The sequence below is a fragment of the Saimiri boliviensis genome, chromosome 6 (assembly GCF_048565385.1).
Source record: "Saimiri boliviensis isolate mSaiBol1 chromosome 6, mSaiBol1.pri, whole genome shotgun sequence".
NCBI lineage: Eukaryota > Metazoa > Chordata > Mammalia > Primates > Cebidae > Saimiri > Saimiri boliviensis.
The window spans coordinates 88,116,777-88,141,758 of NC_133454.1; the positions used below are offsets into that span (position 1 = coordinate 88,116,777).

The window sequence follows — 24,982 nt, forward strand, 5'->3', positions numbered from 1 at the left end:
TCTATATTAATGTAAAATCATTCAACAATCATAATGGTAAGTAAAAGGGCAATGTGGAAAATGATATATGATATGATGTCTATTTCACATGTGTGCTTGTCTATACACAGAATTTTTTTTTTTTTTTTTTTTTTTGAGACGGAGTTTCACTCTTGTTACCCAGGCTGGAGTGCAATGGCGCCATCTCGGCTCACCGCAACCTCCGCCTCCTGGGTTCAGGCAATTCTCCCATCTCAGCCTCCTGAGTAGCTGGGATTTCAGGCACGCACCACCATGCCCAGCTAATTTTTAGTATTTTTAGTAGAGATGGGGTTTCACCATGTTGACCAGGATGGTCTCGATCTCTTGAACTCGTGATCCACCCGCCTCGGCCTCCCAAAGTGCTGGGATTACAGGCTTGAGCCACCGCACCCGGCCTTACACAGAATACTTCTAAAAGATTATAAAAGAGACTGGAAACTGTGATTGTCCCTATGGTGAAGGATTGAATGAATGTCTGGCATCTAAGGGAGACTTTTCACTGCATATCTTTTTGTACTTATTTTTCCAGTGTGAATGTCCTACTTTTTCAACTAAAAGAACTTAATTTACACTTTAAATAAGGAGATCACACACAAAAATCAAATTAGATAAGAACAAGCAACACTACAACAAAAGAAACATCATGAGACAATATGTAGTTTATTACCATATTTGAAATAGCTTTAGCTCAAAGGAGTGAAGAAATTACTGTGGAGTGATGTAATCAGGAAAAACCCTTTATCGTTTAAGGGGTGCTTGACTTAGACCTTGAAAGATGAGCTTTGAATAAGATGGCAGAGAAGGCGAAGGGATTATAAAGGAGGTAAACGAAGTGGGTAAATGTGCCTGTGGCAAAGCTGTGGTGTGGGCCTGGGAGGCACAAAACCTGGGTGCTAGTCCTTTGACCCCAAAAGCTGTAGGATTCTGGGCAGGTCGCTTTTACAATGCCTGCATCCAATGGCTCCCTAAAACAAAATGTAATAGATGGTCCCTTTCAGCTCTCTAGTAACGTGACTATCTCCCTAACTATTAATTGGGAAGAAAGATCAGGGCTATATTTTGGGGATTCCTGAGTGCCAAGCAATGGAATTTAATGGTTTGGTCAGAGGAAGCCTCTGAAAGTTTCTGAAAAGAACAACATGTTTTAGGAAGATTGAATTAATATGTGAGAGCACAGAGTAAATGCTATGTAAGTTTCGACTAATTATTAATTTCACATCATTTACAGGGTAGACTAAAGGGGAAGAGGCAAACTAACTGGGAGATGTGCAATAATCAGGCAAGCAAGAGATTAACATGATCTATATTGGGTTTTGGGTTTATTCAAAACCCTAGACATTCACTACTTGAATACATTCGCTCCAAGTTCTTGTTTGCTATCCTTTTCCAGGGTCCTGTTGATTAGTGTGTAGTGTCAGGGAGCATCTGGAGCCTCAAAAGTGTTTTTGTTCAGTCACACTGTTCGTTTTTTTTTTTGAGACAAAGTCTTGCTCTGTCACCTGGCCAGGGTATAGTGGCGTGATTTCAGCTCACTGCAACCTCCATTTCCAGGGTTCAAGTGTTTCTCCCACCTCAGCCTCCCCAGTAGCTTGGACTACAGGCATGTGCCACCACGTCTGGCTAATTTTTTTTTTGTATTTTAGTAACACAGGGTTTTGCCATGTTGGCGAGGATGATCTCGATTTCCTGACCCCGTGATCTGCCCACCTGGGCTTCCCAAAGTGCTGAGATTTCAAGAGTAAGCCACCACACCCAGCCGACTCTTGGGGGTTTTTTAAGGGTTTATTCTACAGCCTGACTCATTCTAGCACTGAGCTTTCTAGTAGCCAATGCAGATTTTTACAGATTTAAAATAATGCTATATTTTATTTAAAATGCTTTTCTTAAAAATTATATTTATATTTTTTTACTACACAGAAAACTACAAATTTTTAAGTTACCCCTAACCTGGATATCATCAGTGTTAACATTTTATTTTAATGGCATCAAAGTATAGAAGAAGCTTTAAATTCCAAGGAAATTGTTTTTGAGAAGGTGATTTGCTTTGTGGAAATATGGTTTGACATCTATTTAACTTTTTAATGTGCATAGTCTTTCTCTAACTCTGCAATTAAATTATCACCTCCTCAAAGGCAGAGAGGTTATTTTCTACATCATGCTCTAACTTGCAGCACTTACATGCTAAATGAAGTTAATAAGTACTTCAAATGATGAAGTAATAACTAGTTTCTCCCAAATCACTTTCCAACTCTTCGATGAGATATTCACAGATCTTCAAAATGTAATTTCAGTTAGGCTTATCTAGTTGAAACCTTCACATTTTTTATCCCATGAACGTGCCATACTTAACGATGTATTTTTACCTAATTCTGATTTCCCATTCCTAGAATGTTTTTCCTGGTCTTCACTATCCTTTCTTTTTTGAGACAGAGTCTTGCTCTGTCGCCAGGCACCAGGCTGGAGTGCAGTGGCACGATCTCGGCTCACTGCAACCTCCGCCTCCTGGGTTCAAGCAATTCTCCTGCTTCAGTCTCCCAAGTAGCTGGGACTACAGGCGTGCACCACCATGCCCAACTAATTTTTATATTTTAGTAGAGACGGGGTTTCACAATGTTGGCCAGGGTGGTCTCGATCTCTTGACCTCGTGATCTGCCCGCCCCAGCCACCCAAAGTGCTGGGATTACAGGCATGAGCCACTGTGCCCAGCCCTTCACTATCTATTAAAATCCTATTCATTCGTCCAAACTCCAGTTCAAACTCCAGATGGCCTTTATAGAATTTTCTCTAGTCATTTCAATCCATGTTAAATGCTAACTCATACGTATCTAAGCACTGTAAGTATATAATACTCAGTTTGGCACTTACTCAAATAGTACTATATTTTTATTGTACTCATATACTTAAACGAAAAAAATCAGGGTAAACAGCGCTTTCATCACTGATCAACCTGGCTTTATAGCAAGAGAGAAATAATAAAGGAATAAAGGAAGAGATTCTCAAGTCAAATAAGGAAAGCATTCGTTTGAAATAGGAAAAGGAGCTTTTGAATATGGGAAACTGAATGCCTTTTGTAGTAGGGAGAGAGCAAGTGGTTAGCAAAAAAGGCCACAGGGATAAACAATGAGTAAAAATTCTGTTTAAAAAGAAGCAGACAGGAGGCATGTATCCAGGGAAAAGGTCTGAACTTGGGAAAGGTAAGCAAGGATGAAGGGTGGGGAGAGTAAAAGAGTTCTATATATGCTTTAGGGTTTATTTAAATGTTTCTTTCTGGAAAATTAAAATTAATCCTGGACTCTGAAATTCAACTAAAAAATATAAAATCCTACTAAGCAGTCTTGTCTAACTTCAAACTTACAGAAAAGTAATTACAATGAAAATGACACATATGAAGAATTTATTCACAATATAGGGGCCATTATACAGAAGGCACTCAAATGTGAAACAAAGTCAATTAAGCCCACAATTCTGGAGTCCTCAGATATATGTGAATGCCATGACCACTGGCAATTTTGGTTATAACTAATAAAAATGCACTTCTTTTTTCAGTGACAGGGTCTCACCCTGTCACCCAGGCTTGAATGCAGCGGTGCAATCATGGCTCACTGCAGCCTTGACCTCCTGGGCTCAAGTGAGCTTCCCACTCAGTCTCTCGAGCAGCTGGGACTACGGGCATGCACTACTAAAAGATTAGTGCCTGGCTAATCTTTTATATCTTTTGTAGAGATGGGGTCTTGCTTTGTTGCCCAGGCTGGTCTTGAAGTCCTGGCTTCAACCAATCCTGCCCTGGCCTCCCAAAGTGTTAGAATTATAGGCATGAGCCACTACACCCAGGCTAAAAATGTACTTACCTTTGTCTTCTCCCTGCTCGCCAATAACCCATACTTCTCTGCCCGAAGTCTGTGCCTTCAAAACATTTGTAATAATATACTGTAATCTCTGTGAATCCAGGTTACATCCAATTCCGATCACTCGATTTGCAGGAAATGCACTCAGTTTCCATGTCACATAAGTCATGATTTCCACTAAATATTGCATACAAGGTAAAAATGTAAAAGTTAAAAAATACCTACTTCTAGCCTAGCTCACAAAATATTTATTATTTTAATAAGTATGTTAGGGCCTTTATATATTCTTCTTAGATCCTCAATGCACTGAGGCATAACGTATTTTTGATATACATTAAAAACACTAACAAGGTGTCAACAAGATCAATTTTACTGTGTGTGTGGTTTTTTGTTTTTGGTTTTTTTTTTTTTGGGTCGAAGTCTTGCTCTGTCCTCCAGGCTGGAGTGCAGTGGCACCATCTAGGCTTACTGCAACTTCTACCTACCAGGTTCAAGCGATTCTCCTATCTCAGTCTTCCTAGTAGCTGGGATTACAGGTGTGCACCACCACACCCAACTAGTTTTTTGCATTTTTGTAGAGATGGGTTTTCACCATGTTGGCCAGACTGGTATCGAACTCCTGACCTTAGGTGATCCACCTGCCTCGGCCTCCTAAAATTCTGGGATTACAGGCATGAGCCGCCACACCCAGCCAAATTTTATTATTAAACATAAATTGTCAGGAGTAGAAAATAGATGATTCCTAGAATAGTTAAGTGAGGATAAAAAACTGGATACAGAATTGGCCGGGTGCGGTGGCTCACGCCTGTAATCCCAGCACTTTGGGAGGCTGAGATGGGCGGATCACCTAAGGTCAGGAGTTTGAGACCAGCCTGACCAACATGGAGAAATCCCATCTCTAAAAAACAAACAAACGAACAAAAAAAACTGGGTACAGAAAACCAGAAAATAATAATTTCCTTTTATTGATCAAGTTTCCTTCTACATCTATCTTAAACTGAATTTCTATCTTTTTTTTTTTTTTTTTTTTGAGACAGAGTGTCGCTCTTGTTACCCAGGCTGGAGTGCAATGGCACGATCTCGGCTCACCGCAACCTCCGCCTCCTGGGTTCAAGCAATTCTCCTGCCTCAGCCTCCTGAGTAGCTGGGACTACAGGCACGCGCCACCATGCCCAGCTAATTTTTTGTATTTTTAGTAGAGACGGGGTTTCACCACGTTGACCAGGATGGTCTCGATCTCTCGACCTCGTGATCCACCCACCTCGGCCTCCCAAAGTGCTGGGATTACAGGCTTGAGCCACCGTGCCCGGCGTGAATTTCTATCTTTAAATTAAAATACTGACTCATATGCCACCATGATTCAGTATAGCATTATGAATGAAAATACAGCTACTTTTTTCTTACATCCGAAAAAGATGTCAAGAATTAAAGAGATCAATGTCCCTCAATAATTACTACAGAAAAACAAGTGAAATGCATACAATACCCCTACCTCAGGAACATTTAAAAAAATCTGTTCACCAATTTGAGTCCAGTACAAACTAACCCTTTGAAAATATTTCTATTTTTGAGTATGACAGTTTCAAAACAACCTGCAAAATACAAAATGTTAAAAATGCACTCTGGCTTGCTAACATTTTATGACACTTTGGAATTAACAAAATATCATGCATATAAGTCATTGCATTTTTCTCTTGGGAGTTTAAACATCTTCTCACTGAGGAAGGCACAGCTTAGAACCTAGAACATAATATCATATTTCTTTAAAAAATTGTACATTGGAACCTTCTAGATAATGTTAGTCATAAAAAGGAACTGCTAAATACTACACTGTTTATTATACAGGCAATTTTGCTGAATATTGTAGCCATCTCTTTATAATTAAAGTTTTTATTTTCTTTTTGAGACAGAGTATCACTCTGTTGGCCAGCCTCTCAGCCTCATTGCAACCCCCATCGACTCGGGCTCAAGCAATTCTCCTGCCTCAGCCTCTTAAGTAGCTGGGACTACAGGCACCCACCACCATCCCTGGTTAACTTTTGTATTTTTAGTAGAGGTGGGGTTTCACCATGTTGGCCAGGATGGTCTTGAACTCCCGACCTCAGGTGATCTGCCCGCCTCAGACTCCCAAAGTGCTGGGATTACAGGTGTGAGTCACTGTATCCCGCTCTAAAGTTTTATGGTTTTTATCAGTAATGGCAATTCCATTGACGCACCGGACCATCAAGTTAATGTAAAATAAAGCATTTTACCTGGCTGAGATGCAACCAGCAGGACACTGTGTGGACTATAATGTCCCAGAGCTGGGACAATGGCTCTGAACATATCCACATTGCTCTGTACCACATCAAGGTAGGACTGAGAACTACCCAAAGAGTTGACTGTGAAGATCAACACCTTGGAATGAGCAGAGGCAGACAAATCTAGTGAATGAAAAGAAACAGTCTGAGCTCAAGATACAGGCTTTAATCAAGTTCTACTTCATGATTAAAAGGTTTTTCTTTTGAACAAATGGAGAGCTTTTAGGCATGCCTCCCCATAAATCAACTGCATATCCACAAAAGCATACAAAATGCTGATGTTTGCCTACAAAAGGAGGATTAAGAATAAGTGTTGGCTGGGTGTGGTGGCTCACACCTGTAATCCCAGCACTTTGGAGGCTGAGTCTGGTGGATCACTTAAGGCCAGGACTTCAAAAACAGCCTGGCCAACATGGCAAAACCCCATCTCTACTAAAGATACAAAAATTAGCCAGGTATGGTGGTACATGACTGTAGTCCCAGCTACTCAGGAGGCTAAGTCAGAGATTCGGTTGAACTCGGGAGGCAGAGTTTCAATGAGCTGAGATCTCGCCACTGTACTCCACAGTCTCGAGAGAGAGTAAGACTCTGTCTCAAAAGAAAAAAAGAGTAAGAGTGTATCCCAAGGGGAGAAGATAGCAACAGTGATAAAAATAAATAAATTATGGGATCTAAAACTTACAAACAAGAACTGAGTTTTTTGTATAATTTTTAAGGGAAAATAAATACTATGCTATAGGCAAAATGAACCTATAATCAATTACACCACTGATTCCTAAACTGTGAGCTTAGGCACCCTAAAGTTCCTTGAAAGACTCAGAGGCCATCAGGGAGGAGTGGAAATAAGTGGGAAGAAGGCTGGTAAGCATGGCTCCAGGCCACTCACTTTGGCCTAATCAAGCACAGTAGTGCTGCTTTTAAAAAATCTGTTTTACTTATTAAGGATTCTGCTCTAAAGAAAAAAAAATCTGGTTCAAAAATCTCTAAATTAAATAACTTGGCTTTTTTTTTTTTTTTTTTTTTTTTTTAAAAAGAGACAAGGTCTCACTATATTGCCCAGGTGGGACTCGAACTCCTGAGCTCAAGTAATCCTCCTGCCTCAACCTCCACACCTCCTGAGTAGCTGAGACTACAGCACCTGCCTCTTGGCTCATTTGAAACTAACTTTTCTTACACTGAAGCCCAGCTGTCCTTGGGTAACTACTTCTTTCAATGGGAACTACAGGTAATAAACTGTTATGACTCAGGAAAAGCTAGTCTATGGAGTTCACTCTGACTTCAGAGCACCTTTGACCTTCCAGCACATGTTATGCTATTACAACTATATTACTGTCTACTGCACAGTGTGTTTAACAGTAAGCATGTGCCTGAACCATGGCCAGATGTTACCAGCATCAGAAATAACAGAACCATAATCAAGTAATTAGAATGGCATCAGTCCAGTCAACATTTACAAATGAATATTTGAGTATTAGCCCCCCAGGGAAACAGGAGACTCCATGGTTTATATTCTTAATTAGCCTTTAAGGCCATCTTTTTTTGAAAAATTTTTTATTTTTATTTTTATTTTTTTTCTCTTATTGCCCAGGCTGAAGTGCAATGGCATGATTTCGGCTCACTGCAATCTCCACCTCCTGGGTTCAAGCGATTCTCCTGCCTCAGCCTTCCAAGTAGTTGGGGTTACAGGCATGTGCCACCATGGCCGGCTAATTTTGTATTTTTAATAGAGATGAAGTTTATCCATGTTGGTCAAGCTGATCTCGAACTCCCAAACTCATGTGATCTGCCTACCTCATCACTCCCAAAGTGCTGGGATTACAGGGGTGAGCCACTGCACATGGGTGAGGCCATCTTTCTGAACAAGTTTCAGAAGGAAACACTTGTGCAATGTGTCCACTGGGAGATGCATTATCCAATTTTACTTCCTATTCTGACACAGTTGTAGTGATGGTAGACTTAAACACTAAGTCCTAGATTTTAATTATGGTTCTTCATGAGTCCTCTTAAGTAATTCCTATGTTGTAGGGTTCACAGTGGATACCTGGTGATAAGTCAAAACCTCAAGAATTGGAAGACATTAGAACTGGAAGGGATATAGTTAATTCTATATGTGTCTAACAGTTTTGCATATATTTATTTACTTAATCTAATCAACAACACACAATGGAATATTTTACAAATGAGAAATCTGAGGCACAGAGAAGTTAAATGACTTGCTCAAAGTCACAGAACTGGTAAGTAGAGCCAGAGCTTAAGTCCATGCAGTCTGACTTCAAAGTGCTATTAAACACTATGCTACATTTAGAAACTTAGTCCTACACCCTCATGAAGATGAGGAAACTATTACCTGGAGAGGTTAGGTGGCCTGTCCATATTATGAAATATCAGTGGACAGTTCAATTCGTAACTCTACAATCTGGCCCCAGGCTATCATGATTATTTCTTTTCTTTGTTCCTTTAGCTTCCTCTACTTTCAATGACAGAAATGCCCTCATCTTCAAGATTGATTTTGGAGTAAACATAGTAGTGCTGGTCTAATATGATTTTCTTTCTCTCTCTTTTTTTTTTTTGACACAGGATCTCACTTGCTGCCCAGGCTGGAGTGCAGTGGTGTGCAATCTTGGTTAACTGCAACCTATGCCTCCCAGGTTCAAGCGATTCTCCTGCCTCAGCCTCCATAGTAGCCGGAATTAGAGGCACCCACCACCGCACCCAGCTAATTTTTGGATTTTTAGCAAAGATGGGTTTCACCATGTTGGCCAGGATGGTCTCAAACTGCTGATCTCAGGTGATCCGCCTGCTTTGGCCTCCCAAGTGCTGGGATTATAGGCATGAGCCACTGTGCCTGGCCCCTAATATGATTTCAAAAGTACAAGAAAAGCTTCCTACTCCAAAAGATTTTCCCATTAGGCTCTCAGGCCTTTTAATAAATTCTTCTGAGTTTATTATTTATTTATTTATTTATTTGAGACAGAGTTTTGCTCTTGTTGCCCAGGCTGGAGGGCAATGGCGCGATCTTGGCTCACTGCAACCTCCGCCTCCCAGGTTCAAGTGATTCTCCTGCCTCAGCCTCCTGAGTAGCTGGAATTACAGGTGACTGCCACCATGCCCAGCTAATTTTTGTATTTTTAGTAGAGACAGGGCTTTACCATGTTGGCCAGGCTGGTCTCCAACTCCTGACCTCAGGTGATCCACCTGCCTCAATTTCCCAAAGTGCAGGGATTACACGCATGAGCCACTGTGCCCGGCCTCCTTTGAGTTTAAAAACCAGTATTTCTTTTCTTTTAAAGTTTTCTCTTAGACATGGGGCTTGCTACGCTGCCCAGGCTGGATCTGGGTTCAAACAATCCTCCAACCTCAGCCTGCCAAGTAGCAGGGACTATAGGTGTATGCCACAGCACCCAGCTCAGTATTTCTTTAAATTCTCCTACAAAAACTTGTGATTCAGGATGAACTGGTCTATATTCATTCCCTGGTCTATATTCATTCATTTGACCAGCTCCCAACATATCAATTTTACCAAATTTACCTAATTTTTCTGATATTGGCTTTTGCTCAAATTCTCACTGCATTTAACGTTTGACAAACATCTGCTTAACTATGTCAAACATACTATGAGATCTGGGAGAACAGGGATTATTTGTGTCTTATTCATCTTTCCATCTCCAAGATCTAGTCGCATAGCAATTGGTACATTTCCCTCAGCTTTCTGCCAGTCCGAATCTCCCCAGTCCCAAAAGAACCAGCAACTATCTCATTCCTAATAAGCCAAAAGCAATCTCTGTTTCCACCCAACTTTGAGTCCTCAACTGTCTGGACCACTCTCTTGGCATTAATCATATAATGTCTCCTTACTCTCTTGTCATGAATGATTGTTTACATATTGCATGTGTCTTTTTATCTAAACTTTAAGCTGCTCTGACCAAGTAGAGTCTTCCATTTCTATCAATCCCTTGCAGCAGTTCTTAAATGCTAGGCTAGGTACCTAAGCATAACCTGGGAAGCTTAATAAAAATGCAGATTAGCCCATGTTCTAAAGATTTTACTTAAATATGTAAGGGGAAATGGGAAATAGCTTTCAGGAATGCAAACTCCCAGATGATTCTGATGCACAGCCAGGTTTGACTCTTCAAGTCTTCCCTTACAAGTTGATGATTTAATAATGAAAGAAGATTATACAGTTACAAAGAGAATTAGAAGGAACTTTAAGCATGATTATATAAAGCTATAAATTACAAGGATAAAAGTTCATTTGAGAATAATGAATTCAACAAACCCCTACTAAGGTCCTGTTATGTCACAAGTAATGTGTTAGGCCCTACAAACTCAAAAGTGAACACAATATTGTCCCTATTCTATACACAATACAGTAGTACAAGGGTTGGTCAGGAGAGCTTCAGAATGAGACTGCCTGGTTGAAATATCAGCTGTCCCACTTACATATTAGCATAATGGTAAGTTTCCTTCCAAGAACTCAGCATCTGTGTTACCAGGACACAAGCCTCTCGCCTCTTTCCCAATTCTACAGGTAGCCCAGAAAACACCATATCCTTCCTGCTAAGCCAAGGTCTACAACTATTGGAAGATCAGCTCCCAACATATCAATGTGGATTCAAGATCTCTCAAAGTGATCAAGTGGTCAGTGAAAAAGAAAAAAAAGACAGTTTTCCTTAAAGCTTGGCCCAGGGGAGACACCACATAATGACACTCCATGGATGTCTAAAATTTCCCTGAAAACCTGAGTATTAGGCTCTTTCCACAGGGGAGGGTGAGTGAGGTTACACAACACTGTAGGGATGATCATACGAAAAGAATATATTTGCAAAACTGGTACACAAAGATCACAATGTCAGCATAGAAACCATAAACCTTAGCAAGAATAGAGGTTAAACATAAACTTATACTCATCAGCAAGAAAAGCACTGGGCTCACAGCTGCAGGGGGAACAGGATCTGACACAAGACAACCAGCCTGACCACAGAACTCAAGAGGAGGCGGCCTCCATGCAGGCCTGGAGGAGCAGTGGGAGAAGACTTTTACACCCTTATCTCCACCACAGAGGTTTTTCCTCATGAGAGACACCCCTAAGGTGTCCGTTTATAGGCTCTCCATAAGGGTCGCATTCCCTTTCCAGGGCCATAAACAATGTGCCTTTCCTGGGAAAGGAATCTGGGTAATAAACCTCTCCATTTCATGTCTGTTTATAGGCTCTCTGCAACGAGAACCTTATTACGTGCTGTCATCTCTCTCCAGCAGTCAGACTAAGTGGTTTGTTTCTTACACAGAGTTCCTGCTTTTACAAGAACAGCTCAGCAGAGCCAAAGTTACAAGTTACAGCTCAGCTTTTCACATTATTCTTCATTTTCTCAAATATAATCGATACAGTAACAAATATCAAAAGCAAATAACTCATTTTGGGGAAACCAAATTCTAAGAGAATTTACAGGTTAAAAACCAACAACAATTTCTTCTTATTATATCAGATAGTTGGGTTTCGCCAATTTTTCCAGAAGCTTGGGGTTGCTCAGTCACCACCAAGGGGTCCACAGTATTCCCAGCATACAAAAACCAAAGGCTGGTCACAGTTATACTAAGGGACTATCAAATTATGTCAAAAGACCCAGTAAATAATACTTCATGCTCTAATATACTACTGTTCTCAGATTATGAGGCTAACGTGATGAATGAAATAGGAACTCATTTTAAAACACTGGTGAATTTATTTAAAATCCTGAAAGACCAGGAAACTCTGTATCAAATAATGATACATAAATACTGGAGAGAGCTTTGAAATATTTGAGCTACTCTATCAGTAGGAATATACTGAAGACACTACACATATTTTCATTTCCCTGGTATATCATTATACCATTCTAATAGTACTAAAAATTATTATACTTTTCAAATTATTTTTTAATATGATCTAAAATTTTAGAAATGTGTGTTCTCTCATACTAATGATAATGACTCTTAATCTAGAAAACTGTGCTAAGATGTAGCTATTGGGCTGGGCACGGTGGCTCAAGCCTGTAATCCCAGCACTTTGGGAGGCCAAGGCGGGTGGATCATGAGGTCAAGAGATCGAGACCATCCTGGTCAACATGGTGAAAACCCGTCTCTACCAAAAATACAAAAAATTAGCTGGGCATGGTGGCGTGTGCCTGTAATCCCAGCTACTCAGGAGGCTGAGGCAGGAGAATTGCCTGAACCCAGGAGGCGGAGGTTGCGGTGAGCTGAGATCACGCCATTGCACTCCAGCCTGGGTAACAAGAGCGAACTCCGTCTCAAAAAAAAAAAAAAAAGATGAAGATGTAGCTATTAAAAATCTTCCTAAAGTCTGAGGTGTGGTGGCGCACCTGTAATCCCAGCACTTTGGGAGGCCAAGGCGGGTGAATCACTTGAGGTCAGGAGTTCAAACCAGCCTGGTCAACATGGTGAAACCCCGAGAGGCCGAACTCGGGTTCTGACAAGATGGCCGGGCTGCCCCGCAGGATCATCAAAGAAACCCAGCGTTTGCTGGCAGAACCAGTTCCTGGCATCAAAGCAGAACCAGATGAGAGCAACGCCCGTTATTTTCATGTGGTCATTGCTGGCCCTCAGGATTCCCCCTTTGAGGGAGGGACTTTTAAACTTGAACTATTCCTTCCAGAAGAATACCCAATGGCAGCCCCTAAAGTACGTTTCATGACCAAAATTTATCATCCTAATGTAGACAAGTTGGGAAGAATATGTTTAGATATTTTGAAAGATAAGTGGTCCCCAGCACTGCAGATCCGCACAGTTCTGCTATCGATCCAGGCCTTGTTAAGTGCTCCTAATCCAGATGATCCATTAGCAAATGATGTAGCGGAGCAGTGGAAGACCAACGAAGCCCAAGCCATAGAAACAGCTAGAGCATGGACTAGGCTATATGCCATGAATAATATTTAAACTGATCCGATCATCAAGTGTGCATCACTTCTCCTGTTCTGCCAAGACTTCTTCCTTTTTGTTTGCATTTAATGGACACAGTCTTAGAAACATTACAGAATAAAAAAGCCCAGACATCTTCAGTCCTTTGGTGATTAAATGCACATTAGCAAATCTATGTCTTGTCCAGATTCACTGTCGTAAAGCATGAGCAGAGGCTAGAAGTATCATCTGGATTGTTGTGAAACGTTTAAAAGCAGCAGCCCCTCCCTGCTTTTACTCATTTCCCCCATCCTGGTTTAAGTATAAAGCACTGTGAATGAAGGTAGTTGTCAGGTTAGCTGCAGGGGTGTGGGTGTTTTTCTTTATTTTTTTGAGGGGGGAGGTAGTTTTATTTTAATTTTATGGGCTCCTTTCCCCCTTTTATGGTGATCTAATTGCATTGGTTAAAAGCAGCTAACCAGTTATTTAGAATATGCTCTCTAGCCAAGTCTAACTTTATTTAGACGCTGTAGATGGACAAGCTTGATTGTTTGAACCAAAATGGGAACATTAAACAAACATCACAGCCCTCACTAATAACATCGTGACTTTGCTGTCAAGTGTAGATTCGCCCCTTCAAAAAAAAGCTTGTGACCATTTTGTATGGCTTGTCTGGAAACTTCTGTAAATCTTATGTTTTAGTAAAATATTTTTTGTTATTCTAAAAAAAAAAAAAAAAAAAAAAAAAAAAAAACATGGTGAAACCCCATCTCTACTAAAAATACAAAAATTTGGCCTGGTATGGTGGCTCACATCTGTAATCCCAATACTTTGGGAGGCCAAGGCAGGTGGATCACTTGAGGCCAGGAGTTTGAGACCAGGCTGGACAACTTGGTAAAACCCCATCTCTACTAAATACGAAAATTAGCCAGGTGTGGTGGTGCACACCTGTAATCCTAGCTACTCAGGAGGCCAAGGCAGGAGAACTGCATTGCTTGAACCCGGGAGGTGGAGGTGGTGGCGGCAGTGAGCCAAGATCAACGCTATTACACTCCAGCCTGGGCAACAGAGCGAGACTGTCTCAAAAAATAAAAATAAGAATAAAAATAATGGTCAGGCATGGTGGCGCATGCCTGTAGTCCCAGCTACTAGGTAGGCTGAAGCAGGAAAATCCCTTGAATCCAGGAGGCAGAGGTTGCAGTGAGCTAAGATCTCGCCACTGCACTCCAGCCTGGGTGACAGAATGAGACCCCATCTCAAAAACAAAAACAAAAAAACCCACAAAAATCCTATCTTCTTTTGGAGGGGAAAACCCCCAATGAATGAATTAATAGTAGCTTTGGGCATGTTTTCGTCAATGAATAGAAGGGATTTTTTTATGGTGAAACGTGCAGATTTAAAAAATGTTAAATGAGGATATTCATATTTAAATAAGGTAGGAAATCACTCGTCAGTTTAGGTGCATGTTTTAATCATTACTGTGGCAGTGAGCTGGTTTTGGAGTTCTACGAAGAATGCTGAGGCTGGACGCAGTGGCTTACACCTTAATCCCAGCACTCTGGGAGGCCGAGGTGGGCATATCACCTGTCAGCAGAGAGCCAAGACTGTCCCACAGAACTACAGCCTGGGTGCCACAGCAAAACTCTGTGTAAAAAAAAAAAAAGAATGCTGAGACTTTCCAAGATTTATTCTATGTGGTAAACTAAGGCCATGAACTTGGTATCTTATGCCTATCACTATCTTTAGATAGGATTGTCTACAGAATAAACAGTAGGTCTATTGATAAAATTTCACAGTAAGATAAAAAAAAAAAATGATACAATACAAATTGCAGACATCAATACCAGGAGCACGAAGAATAATGAGTGATCTGCCAAAAGGGTTACTCTTGAAGGTTTCCTAGGGAGAAGGTAACTCAGGCTGTAAGGAACTACGAAGAGCAAGTAAGACAGACAAGTTAAAGCTAAGTATGAGAGAGTATTTACCTGGAGTTAAGTGGGAGGGAGGAAAGCTCGTGATAAAATCAATGATTCTCAAATTCAATACAGTGAACTTCAAACTTCTTTTTAAGAGACAAGATCTCACTATGCTGCCCAGGCTGGTTTTGAACTAATGGACTTAAAACGATCCTCCAGCCTCAGCCTCTGATGTAGCTGGGAGTAGAGGCACATATCACAGTGCCCAGCTCATAACTTGTGTTATGAGAAATATTTCATATCACAACCCAATACACATCATATGTGTAGGGATGTATGTAAACTATCACAAAAACACTACCAAAAACACCTTTACCATATATGCTCTGGTATTTTCTCTTCTGTCTAGCTCATCTTTTATAAAATGCTGCTCATAATCCACTATCCTAATTTCACAATCTACTATTGCATCACAAGTCACAATTTGAAAAATATTGCTTTTAATGAATATAAGAACTACTTGAGATAACTGTCTAACATGTAGATTCCCAGGTTTGACCTCTAGAAATTCAAAATCTGAAGGCCTGGGAAAGAAGCTAGAGATCCATAGTGATTTTTTTTTGTTTTCTGTTTTTTGTTTTGAGATGGAGTCTCAAACTGTCACCTAAGCTGGAGTGCAATGGCATGATCTCTGCTCACTGCAACCTCAACCTCCCAGGTTCACCCGATTCTCCAGCCTCAGCCTCCTAAGTAGCTGGGATTACAGGTGCGTTTCACTATGTTGGCCAGATTGTTCTCGAACTCTTGACCATATGATCTGCCTGCCTTGGCCTCCCAAAGTACTGGGATTACAGGCATTAGCCACCATGCCTGGCCGAGATCTATAATTTTAATAAGCACCTCAGGTGATTCTGACACAAGCGATCAAGCCAGCAGGTGTGGTTCATACCTGTAATCCCAGTACTTTAGGAGGCTGAGGCAGGTGGAACCTAAGTTCAGGAGTTGGAGGCAACATGGTGAAACCCCATATCTACTAAAAATAAAAAAATTAGCTAGGCATGGTGGTGGGCACCTAATCCCAGCTACTCGAGAGGCTGAAGCAGGAGAATCACTTGAACCCAGGTGGCGGAGGTTGCAGTGAGCCGAGATTGCACCACTGTACTCCAGCCTGTGTGACAAGAGTCAAACTCTGTCTCAAAAAAAAAAAAATTAGCGAGTTTGGTGGCGTACAACTGTAATTTCAGCTACTTGGGAGGCTGGGGCACAAGCAATGCTTGAACCTGGGAGGCAGAGGTTGCAGTGAGCTAAGATCATGCCACTGTACTCCATTCTGGGCAGCAGAGTGACTGTCTCAAGCAAAAAAAAGTGATCAACCCATAAACATGTCTTAAGAACCACTGTCTCCTGAGCACAGTTTATTTTGTTCCATTATGTCAACAATGACTTATTTTTTACTTTATAATTCTTTTTCTCTATACACACACACCTACCTGCACACATAAACATTTATATTTGTATATGCAAAGGCTATTTCTGGAATGAATCATAAGAAATTGGTAACAGGTGTACATTTGAAACTCCAACTCAGTCTCTGACTAATTGTGTAGCCTAACTAAAAATCTGAGTCTTACTTGCTTCATCTGTAAATTGGAGTAAGAAGTAAGAGAGAGAGAGAGAGAGAGAGAGAGAGAGAGTGTATGTGTGTGTGTATGTGTATGCTATTATTAAGGAGTAAGAGATAAACATAATATGTCTTCAGCCAAGAAATGACCTGAGTAAAATAGTGTCATTAACTAGTTATTCCATTAGCTATATTTAATATAGAATAAGAGAACATGAAAGAAAAGAAACAGGAATGTTCACATACTGTTGGTGAGAGTATAAACTGGTGCAGCCTCTTTGGGGACAATTTAATACTATAAGTTTTATTTTTATTTTTATTCATCTGGAGACCTTAAAAACTATAAATTTTAAAAAGAAATACCTTTTTTTTTTTTTTGAGACAGTGACTCTGTCACTCTGGCTGGGGTACAGTGGCATGATCTCGGCTCACTGCAACCTCTGCCTCCTGGGTTCAAGTGATTCTCCTGCCTCAGCCTCCTAAGTAGCTGGGATTACAGGTGCTAATCACCATGCCCAGCTAATTTTTGTATTTTTGTATTTTTTTTAGACAGAGTTTTGCTCTTGTTGCCCAGGCTAGAGTGCAATGGCGTAATCTTGGCTCACTGCAACCTCTACTTCCAGGGTTCAAGTAATTCTCCTGCCTCAGCCTCCCAAGTCACTGGGATTATAGGTGCCCACCACCATGCCCAGCTGATTTTTATTATTTTTAGTAGAGACAGAGTTTTGTCATGTTGGCCAGTCTGGTCTCAAACTCCTGACCTCAGGCGATCCACCCACCTTTGCCTCCCAAAGTGCAAATTATAGGCATGAGCCACCATGTACCACCTAATTTTTGTATTTTCAGTAGAGACAGGGTTTTGCCATGTTGGCCAGGCTAGTCTCGAACTCCTGAACTCAATCCGCCTGCCTTGGCCTCCCAAAGTGCTGGGATTACAAGCATAATCCACTGCACCTGCATACCTTTTGATAAAGTAATTCTACTTTATCCCACCAGTTATACTTGGAGAAATACACAAGTATTTTTGCACTACAATGTTCTCCAGAGATTTTGTGATCATACACGTACACAGACAGACAGACAGACACACACACACACAACAACAACAACAACAACAACAACAACCACCACCTAAATTTTTATCCAAAGGAGACTGGTTAAAGAAAATACAATGGGCTAGGTGTGGCAGTTCCTGCCTATAATCCCAGCACTTTGGGGCGCTGAGGCAGGCAGACAACCTGAGGTCAGGAGTTCGAGACCAGCCTGACGAACATGAAACCCCATCTCTACTAAAAATACAAAAATTAGTCGGGCATGGTGGTGCACACCTGTAATCCCAGCTATTTGGGAGGCTGAGACGAGAGAATCACTTGAACCTGGAGGTGGAGGTTGCAGAGAGCTCACACTGCGCCACTGTACTCTAGCCTGAGCAAGAGAGTGAGATTCCTTTTCAAACAAACAAACAAAATTAGCTGAGCATGGTGGCACGCTCCTGTAATCCCAGTTACTTGGGAGGCTGAGGCAGAAGAATAGCCTGAACTCAGAAGTGAAGGTTGGAGTAGGCTGAGATTGTTCCACTGAACTCCAGCCTGGGCATCACAGCAAGACTTTGTCTCAAAAAAAAAAAAAAAAGAAGAAAAGAAAACACAGTCATTCATATGATGGAATATTATGCATGAACCTGTTCATAGAAATTAAGTTACTTAGAACTATATGTGTTGTTAACAAAGATCTTCAAAAATATAGAATTAATTCCTTAATAAGTTAAATATCAAATTACCATATAACCGAGCAATTTCACTTTTGGGTATATATCCAAAAGAACCAAAAAGAGGTATTAAGAAAACTTGTACATGAATGTTCATATAGCACTAGTTGCAACAGTGAAAAAGTGCAACTGGAGGTCCATTAACTGATAAATGGGTAAATAAAATGTGGTATATCCATTTGAAGAAACATTACTTAGCCACAAAAATGAATGATGTACTGACACAAGCCACAATACGGATGTACCTTGAAAACATTATGTGAAGTGACACAAAAGTCACATACTATATGATTCCATTTATATAATATAGCTAGTAGAGGAAAATCCATAGAACAGACAGATTAGTAGTTGCCAGAACCTGGGAGAAGAGAAAATGGAGACTGATTGCTCAACGTGTACAGAGCTTCCTTTTGGGGTGGTGAAAATGCTGGAAATTAGTGGTGGTAGTTGCACAACATTGTGAATGAGTACTTAAAGTCACCAACGGTAAATTTTATGTTATGTGTATGTGTATTTGAGTACAATAAAAAGACAAAAGGACTGGGTGCAGTGATTCATGCCTATAATCCCAGCACTTTGGGAGGCCGAGGCGGGTGGATCAACTGAGGTTAGGAGTTCAAGACCAGCCTGACCAAAATGGAGAAACCCTGTCTCTACTAAAAATGACTCCTGAAACAACTACTCTTAACAGTTTCTTTCTTTCTTTTTTTTTTTTTTCTGAGACAGAGTTTTTGCTCTTGTTGCCCAGGCTGGAATGCAATGGCGTGATCTCAGCTCACTGCAACTGCCGCCTACCAGGTTCAAGCGATTCTCCTGCCTCAGCCTCTCAAGTAGTTGGGATTACATGCCTGGCTAATTTTTTGTAGTTTTAATAGAGATGGTGTTTCACTGTGTTGGCCAGGCTGATCCTGAACTCCTGACCTCGGGTGATCCACCTGCCATGGCCTCTCGAAGTGCTGGGATTATAGGCATGAACCACTGCACCCAACCTTCTAACAGTTTCTTAGTATTTCTCTAGATTGTCTGTATATACACAAGCATAACTGTTTGTTTATGTATGTATTTGTATGTAAATTTGCATGCTCACATGTATATACACATATCCCTCCCCAAAATGTTACAGTAGCTATTTAAAAAGACACCAAATGATCAGCTGCAATCAGCTATGTGTGTTAAGATGGGGCATTACTAAGCCGGGCGCGGTGGCTCAAGCCTGTAATCCCAGCACTTTGGGAGGCCGAGGCGGGTGGATCACGAGGTCAAGAGATCGAGACCATCCTGGTCAACAAGGTGAAACCCCGTCTCTACTAAAAATACAAAAAATTAGCTGGCCATGGTTGTGCGTGCCTGTAATCCCAGCTACTCATGAGGCTGAGACAGGAGAATTGCCTGAACCCAGGAGGCGGAGGTTGCGGTGAGCCCAGATCACGCCATTGCACTCCAGCCTGGGTAACAAGAGCGAAACTCCGTCTCAAAAAAAAAAAAAAAAAAAAAAAAAAGAAAGAAAGAAAAAAAAGATGGGGCATTACTAAAATTTCCAAATGAGCTTCAATTCCCAAATTACTAATGTGCTTCTCCATATCACAAAGTATGTTTATGAGAAGTCAGTAATATTACATTTTAAATGACTTCATCTAAGGATAGGTATAGTGGCTCGTGCCTGTAATCCCAGCACCTTAGGAGGCCCAGTAGGGAGGATAGCTTGAACCCAGGAGTTTAAGACCAGCCTTGACAACATAGTGAGACCCTGTCTCTACAAAAAATAAAAAAATTAGTCGGCTTGGTGGCGCATGCCTGTGGTCCCAGCTACTTGGCAGGCTGAGATAGGAGAATCACTTGAGCCTGGTAGATCAAGGCTGCGGTGAGCCATGATTGTTCCACTGCCCTCCAACCTGGGCAACAGAATGAGACACTGTCTAAAAAAACAAACCAAATAAATAAATAAAATTACTTCATCTAACAGTAATTAAATTAAATGCTATCAGAAATGTTCAACCAAGCTGGGTATCATGGCATGTACCTGTAGTCTCAGCTACTCATGAGGCTGAGGCAGGAGGACTGCTTGAGGCCAGGAGTTTAAGACCACTCTGGGCAACATAGCGAGAGCCTGTCTCTGCAAAAATAAAAATAAATTCACCAGGCATGGTGGCACATCCCTGTAGCCCAAGCTACCTAGGAGGCTGAGGTAGGAGGATCACTTGAACCCAGGAGTCTGACGTTACAATGAGCTATGGTGGCACCACTGAACTCCAGCTTGGACCACAGAGCAAAATCTTGTCTCTTAAAAAAAAAAATGTACAACCACAATTAATGAAGGGAACATGAATGAAAGTTGTCCCACACTGATTAAACATGCAACAGATAATTACTGACTCCCTACTTGGTGGCAAGCACCATGTATTATACATCTATTCCAAGGATTCTAGTCTTTCAATTATCTGCAGCAATAGTTACTCATGGCTAATGAGACACACAGGAATAAACAATTTCTTCAGGTCCTACATGGCCTCACAACCTCTAGAGGCCATCTACTGAAGTGTCTCCTAAAGTGATCTGGAAAAGTTAAGAGATCCCTTAAGAACTTCAGTACCTGAAAATGATGGGCACAAGAGAAATATCCAGCTCCCCAAATACTTCTACACAGACCTACAAAAAGATCCTTAAAGCAATTATGGTACTCTTTTCAGAGAAGAAAAATGAACTCACTGTATCCTACAGGCAGCCAAAGGCTTATTAAAATTATACCTAACTTTTACAACTGATAAGTACAACTTTTCTGACTACCATTTTTTTAGTTTATTGAGGTCTGTGATACTGTATGTCTTTATATATTATTTGGAAACACTGTCAAGGAATACAGGGGACCTAAGGAAAGGCAAAGGAAAGCCAAACAACTATAGCATGTTATAATCGGACCTTAGCTATAACTTGGTAGAAAGGCTTTAGGAAATGTTTATTCTAGTTCAGTGGCCTTTTTTCTTTTTGGATCATGCATCCTTGGTAAAGTATTTTTAACTCCACATCCCCAAATATGGTATTTACCTACATAAATATGTCTATACCAATATTTTATGTACATAAAATACACACACATTTTTTAATTAAAAAACGAGCTAGGGCAGGGTGAGATAGCTCATGCCTGTAATCCTAGTACTTTGGGAGGCTGAGGTGGGCAAATCACTTGAGTCCAGGAGTTCAAGACCACCCTGGGCAATAAGGCAAAATGCCATCTCTACTAAAAATACAAAATTAGCCAGGCGTGGTGGCACATGCCTGCAGTTCAGCTACTTGGGAGGGTGAGGTTGGAGGGCAGCTTGAGCTGGGGAAGTGGAGGTTCAAGTGAGCTGAGATCATGCCACTGCACTCCAGCCTGGGTGACAGAGTGAAATCCCGACTCAAAAAAAAAAAAAAAGAGATAGAAAATGTAACATTTCAAACGTTACTGATATAGAAATTCTTTTTGTTATTATTAAAATTTATTTCAAAAATATATTTTTAGTGCAATGAATGTAAACTGAATATTATGTTGCCCAGGCTGGAGTGCAGTGGCTATTGACAGTCACAATCCAAGTGCAATGCAGCTCCTGGACTCAAGTGATCCTTCTGCCTCAGCCTCTCAGATAGCTGGTACTATAGTCATGAGTCACCACACCCACTAACTTTTTTTTTCTTTTTCTTGATTTAGCACTTTGCTATAAACCAAGAGGCACGTATTATTTCTACTTTATAAATGAGAAAACTGAAGTTTGAGAGAGTACACAGTCTGACAAATGTCAGAGCTATCATGGCAGAGCACGGATGGAAACGTCTATCTGGGGAACTCTAAAACCAATTCTCTTAACCAATATATTCGAAGAAAAGAGGCAATCAGAGATAAATTTATCGTGAGGTATAAGTCAAAAACAAAGAATAACTCCTTCTGACCAATCTGAATGAATCTGAATTAAGTTCTCATTTGATTCTTATTAATATAATCAGTTAAAACATCTGTATGACTTTGGGTAAGTCATTTAACTTATTTGAATCTTAAGTTTCCCAATATGTAAAATGAGAGACTTGGACTAGGTGATCTTTAAGGTCCTTTTCAGCATTAACATTCTAGGAGTCAAAAATAAAAGCTAATAAGGCAAACATCTTTAAGCTGAATAACCAGACCTTTACTGATCTCCACATTACGAAGGTTGAAGATTTCAAGGTCCATCATGCCTCCTTTAGTCCCTTCTGAGAGGTCTAAGAGGACCAGCCTATCTGCAATGCCCTGTACAATAAGAAAAAGAACAACATTACACTGAACACGGCCAATGACTCCATTTAAATTCATTCAACAATGTGAACAAAAGGACAATAAACAGGCCTCATACACTGTCTTAAGAAGAATAAGCAACACAATAGCAATAAAAGTGACATACAAGCAAGAAATGAACTTCGGCCAGGCCTAGTGGCCCACACCTGTAATCCCAGCACTTTGGGAGGCCAAGGCAGGTGGATCACCTGAGGTTAGCAGTGCGAGACCAGCCTGGCCAATATGAAGAAACCCTGTAACTACTAAAAATACAAAAACTAGGCTGGGCATGGTGGCTCACACCTGTAATCCCAGCACTTTGGGAGGCTGAGGCGGGCAGGTCATGAGGCCAAGAGATTGAGACCATCTGGGCCAAAATGGTGAAACCCCGTCTCTATTAAAAATACAAAAAATTAGCTAGGTGTGGTGGCATGTGCCTGTAGTCCCAGCTACTCAGGAAGCTAAGGCAGGAGAATCACTTGAACCTGGGAGGTGGAGGTTGCAGTGAGCAGAGATGGTGCCACTGTACTCCAGCCTGGCAACAGAGCAAGACTCCATCTCAAAAAAAAAAACAAAAACAAAAAACAAAACAAAAGCTATCTGGGCATGGTGGCATATGCTTGTAATCCCAGCTGCTTGGGAGGCTGAGGCAGGAGGATCACTTGAACTCAGGAGGCAGAGATTGCAGTGAGCCAAGATTGTCCCACTGCACTCCAGCCTGGGCAACAGAGGTAGACTCTATCTCAAAAAAAAAACAACAAAAAACTATGAACTTCAATAATGTAATCTTTTAGGTCTGACTACTAAAAGCTGTAACAGGGCTTAACTCAGAAGTCACAGATTGCAGGTTTCTTTTGAGACAGAGTTTCATTCTTGTCACCCTGGCTGGAGTGCAATGGCACAATCTTGGCTCGCTGCAACTCCGCCTCCCGGGTTCAAGCGATTCTCTTGCCTCAGCCTCCCAAGTAGCTGGGATTACAGGCATGTGCCACCATGCCCAGCTCATTTTGTATTTTTAGTAGAGATGGGGTGTCACCATGTTGGCCAGACTGATCACGAACTCCTGACCTCAGGTGACGTGCCCGCCTTGGTCTCCCAAAGTGTGTTGGGATTACAGGTGTGAGCCACTGTGCCCGGCCCTGCAGGTTTTTTGTTTGTTTTTTTTTTAAGGAGTCTTGCTCTGTCACCCAGACTGAAGTGGCATGGCACTATCTCAGCTCAACACAACCTCCGCCTTCCAGATTCAAGCAATTCTCTTGCCTCAGTCTCCTGAGTAGCTGGAATTACAGGCGCACACCACCACACCCAACTAATTTTTAAAAAATATTTTCGGTAGATATGGGGTTTCACTATGTTGGCCAGGCTGGTCTCAAACTCCTGACGTCAAGTGATCTGCCCTCCTTGTCCTCCCAAAGTGCTGGCATTACAGGCATGAGCCACCATGCCCAGCCCTTGCAGCGTTCTTTTAATGGTATGTGTTAATAAAGGTGACCTGGTACACTCAATACTTCTGTTACTGCTCTTCATTTATGTTTCCATTTTGATACTATCATTTTCATTCTGACAGAGCTCACAGTGACTTTTGGGTCTATTTGGATGTCTTATTTCTAGCAGAAAAGTTAAAAAATAATGCCAGCTTTTTCTTTTTAAAAAAGTGTAATACAAGAGCAGAAAATCAAACACCATATGTTCTCACTCATAGGCAGGTGTTGAACAATGAGAACACATGGACACAGGGAGAGGAGCACTACACACTGGGGTCCGTTGCGGGGGGAATGGGGGAGGGACGGGGGGTGGAGAGGTGGGAGGAGATAGCATAGGGAGAAATGACAGATACAGGTGAGGGGAAGGAAGGCAGCAAACCACACTGCCATGTGTGTACCTATGAAACAAACTTGCATGTTCTTCACATGTACCCCAAAACCTAAAATGCAATAAAAAAAAAGAAAAAAAAGTGTAATAGCTATAAAATCTAAAATCAAATCCCATTATGTGGTACCCTCCAAAGACCTCATGGAAAATACTCCATGTGCCTGTAAATTGGGTGGCCCAGTGGGCTGACTGAAAATAACAGTATGGAAACCCCTAAAAATCAGTTTACTTTTGTGGAAGGTCTTTCTCCAAAGTAGTAGGAGATTTGATGATCTCTCCTATTTTAGGATTCATGGGCAAAAGTACCCAAAGATCCATCAGACTATCAAGTAGAAAGTGTAATGTTTTAAGAAAACAACCCTGGCTGGGCACGGTGGTTCACACCTGTAATCCCAGCACTTTGGAAGGACAAGGTGGGCATAGGCTTGAGCCCAGGAGTTTCAGACTAGCCTGGGCAATGTGGCAA

The 24,982-nt window shown here is 41.2% G+C and overlaps 2 protein-coding genes across 10 annotated transcripts in view; one reads left to right on the forward strand and one right to left on the reverse strand.

The window, feature by feature from the left end:
• UEVLD (UEV and lactate/malate dehyrogenase domains) overlaps nt 1-24,982 on the reverse strand; it is a 65,119-nt gene that overhangs the window by 15,373 nt on the left and 24,764 nt on the right. For 7 of the 9 annotated variants that reach the window (XM_074401209.1, XM_003919894.4, XM_010350678.3 and 4 more), the window contains 3 exons: nt 22,518-22,620; nt 6,119-6,289; nt 3,870-4,043 (listed from right to left, as the gene is read on the reverse strand). In XM_074401209.1, coding sequence (XP_074257310.1) covers nt 3,870-4,043; nt 6,119-6,289; nt 22,518-22,620 — 448 coding nt within the window. The remainder of the gene's footprint in view (nt 1-3,869; nt 4,044-6,118; nt 6,290-22,517; nt 22,621-24,982) is intronic. The other 2 variants (XM_010350623.3, XM_074401214.1) reach the window with 2 other exon arrangements.
• On the forward strand, nt 12,595-13,218 carry LOC120364675 (ubiquitin-conjugating enzyme E2 N). The gene has a single exon (XM_039471339.2). It carries the CDS (start codon nt 12,638-12,640, stop codon nt 13,094-13,096), a length of 459 nt encoding a protein of 152 aa, XP_039327273.1. The 5' UTR covers nt 12,595-12,637; the 3' UTR covers nt 13,097-13,218.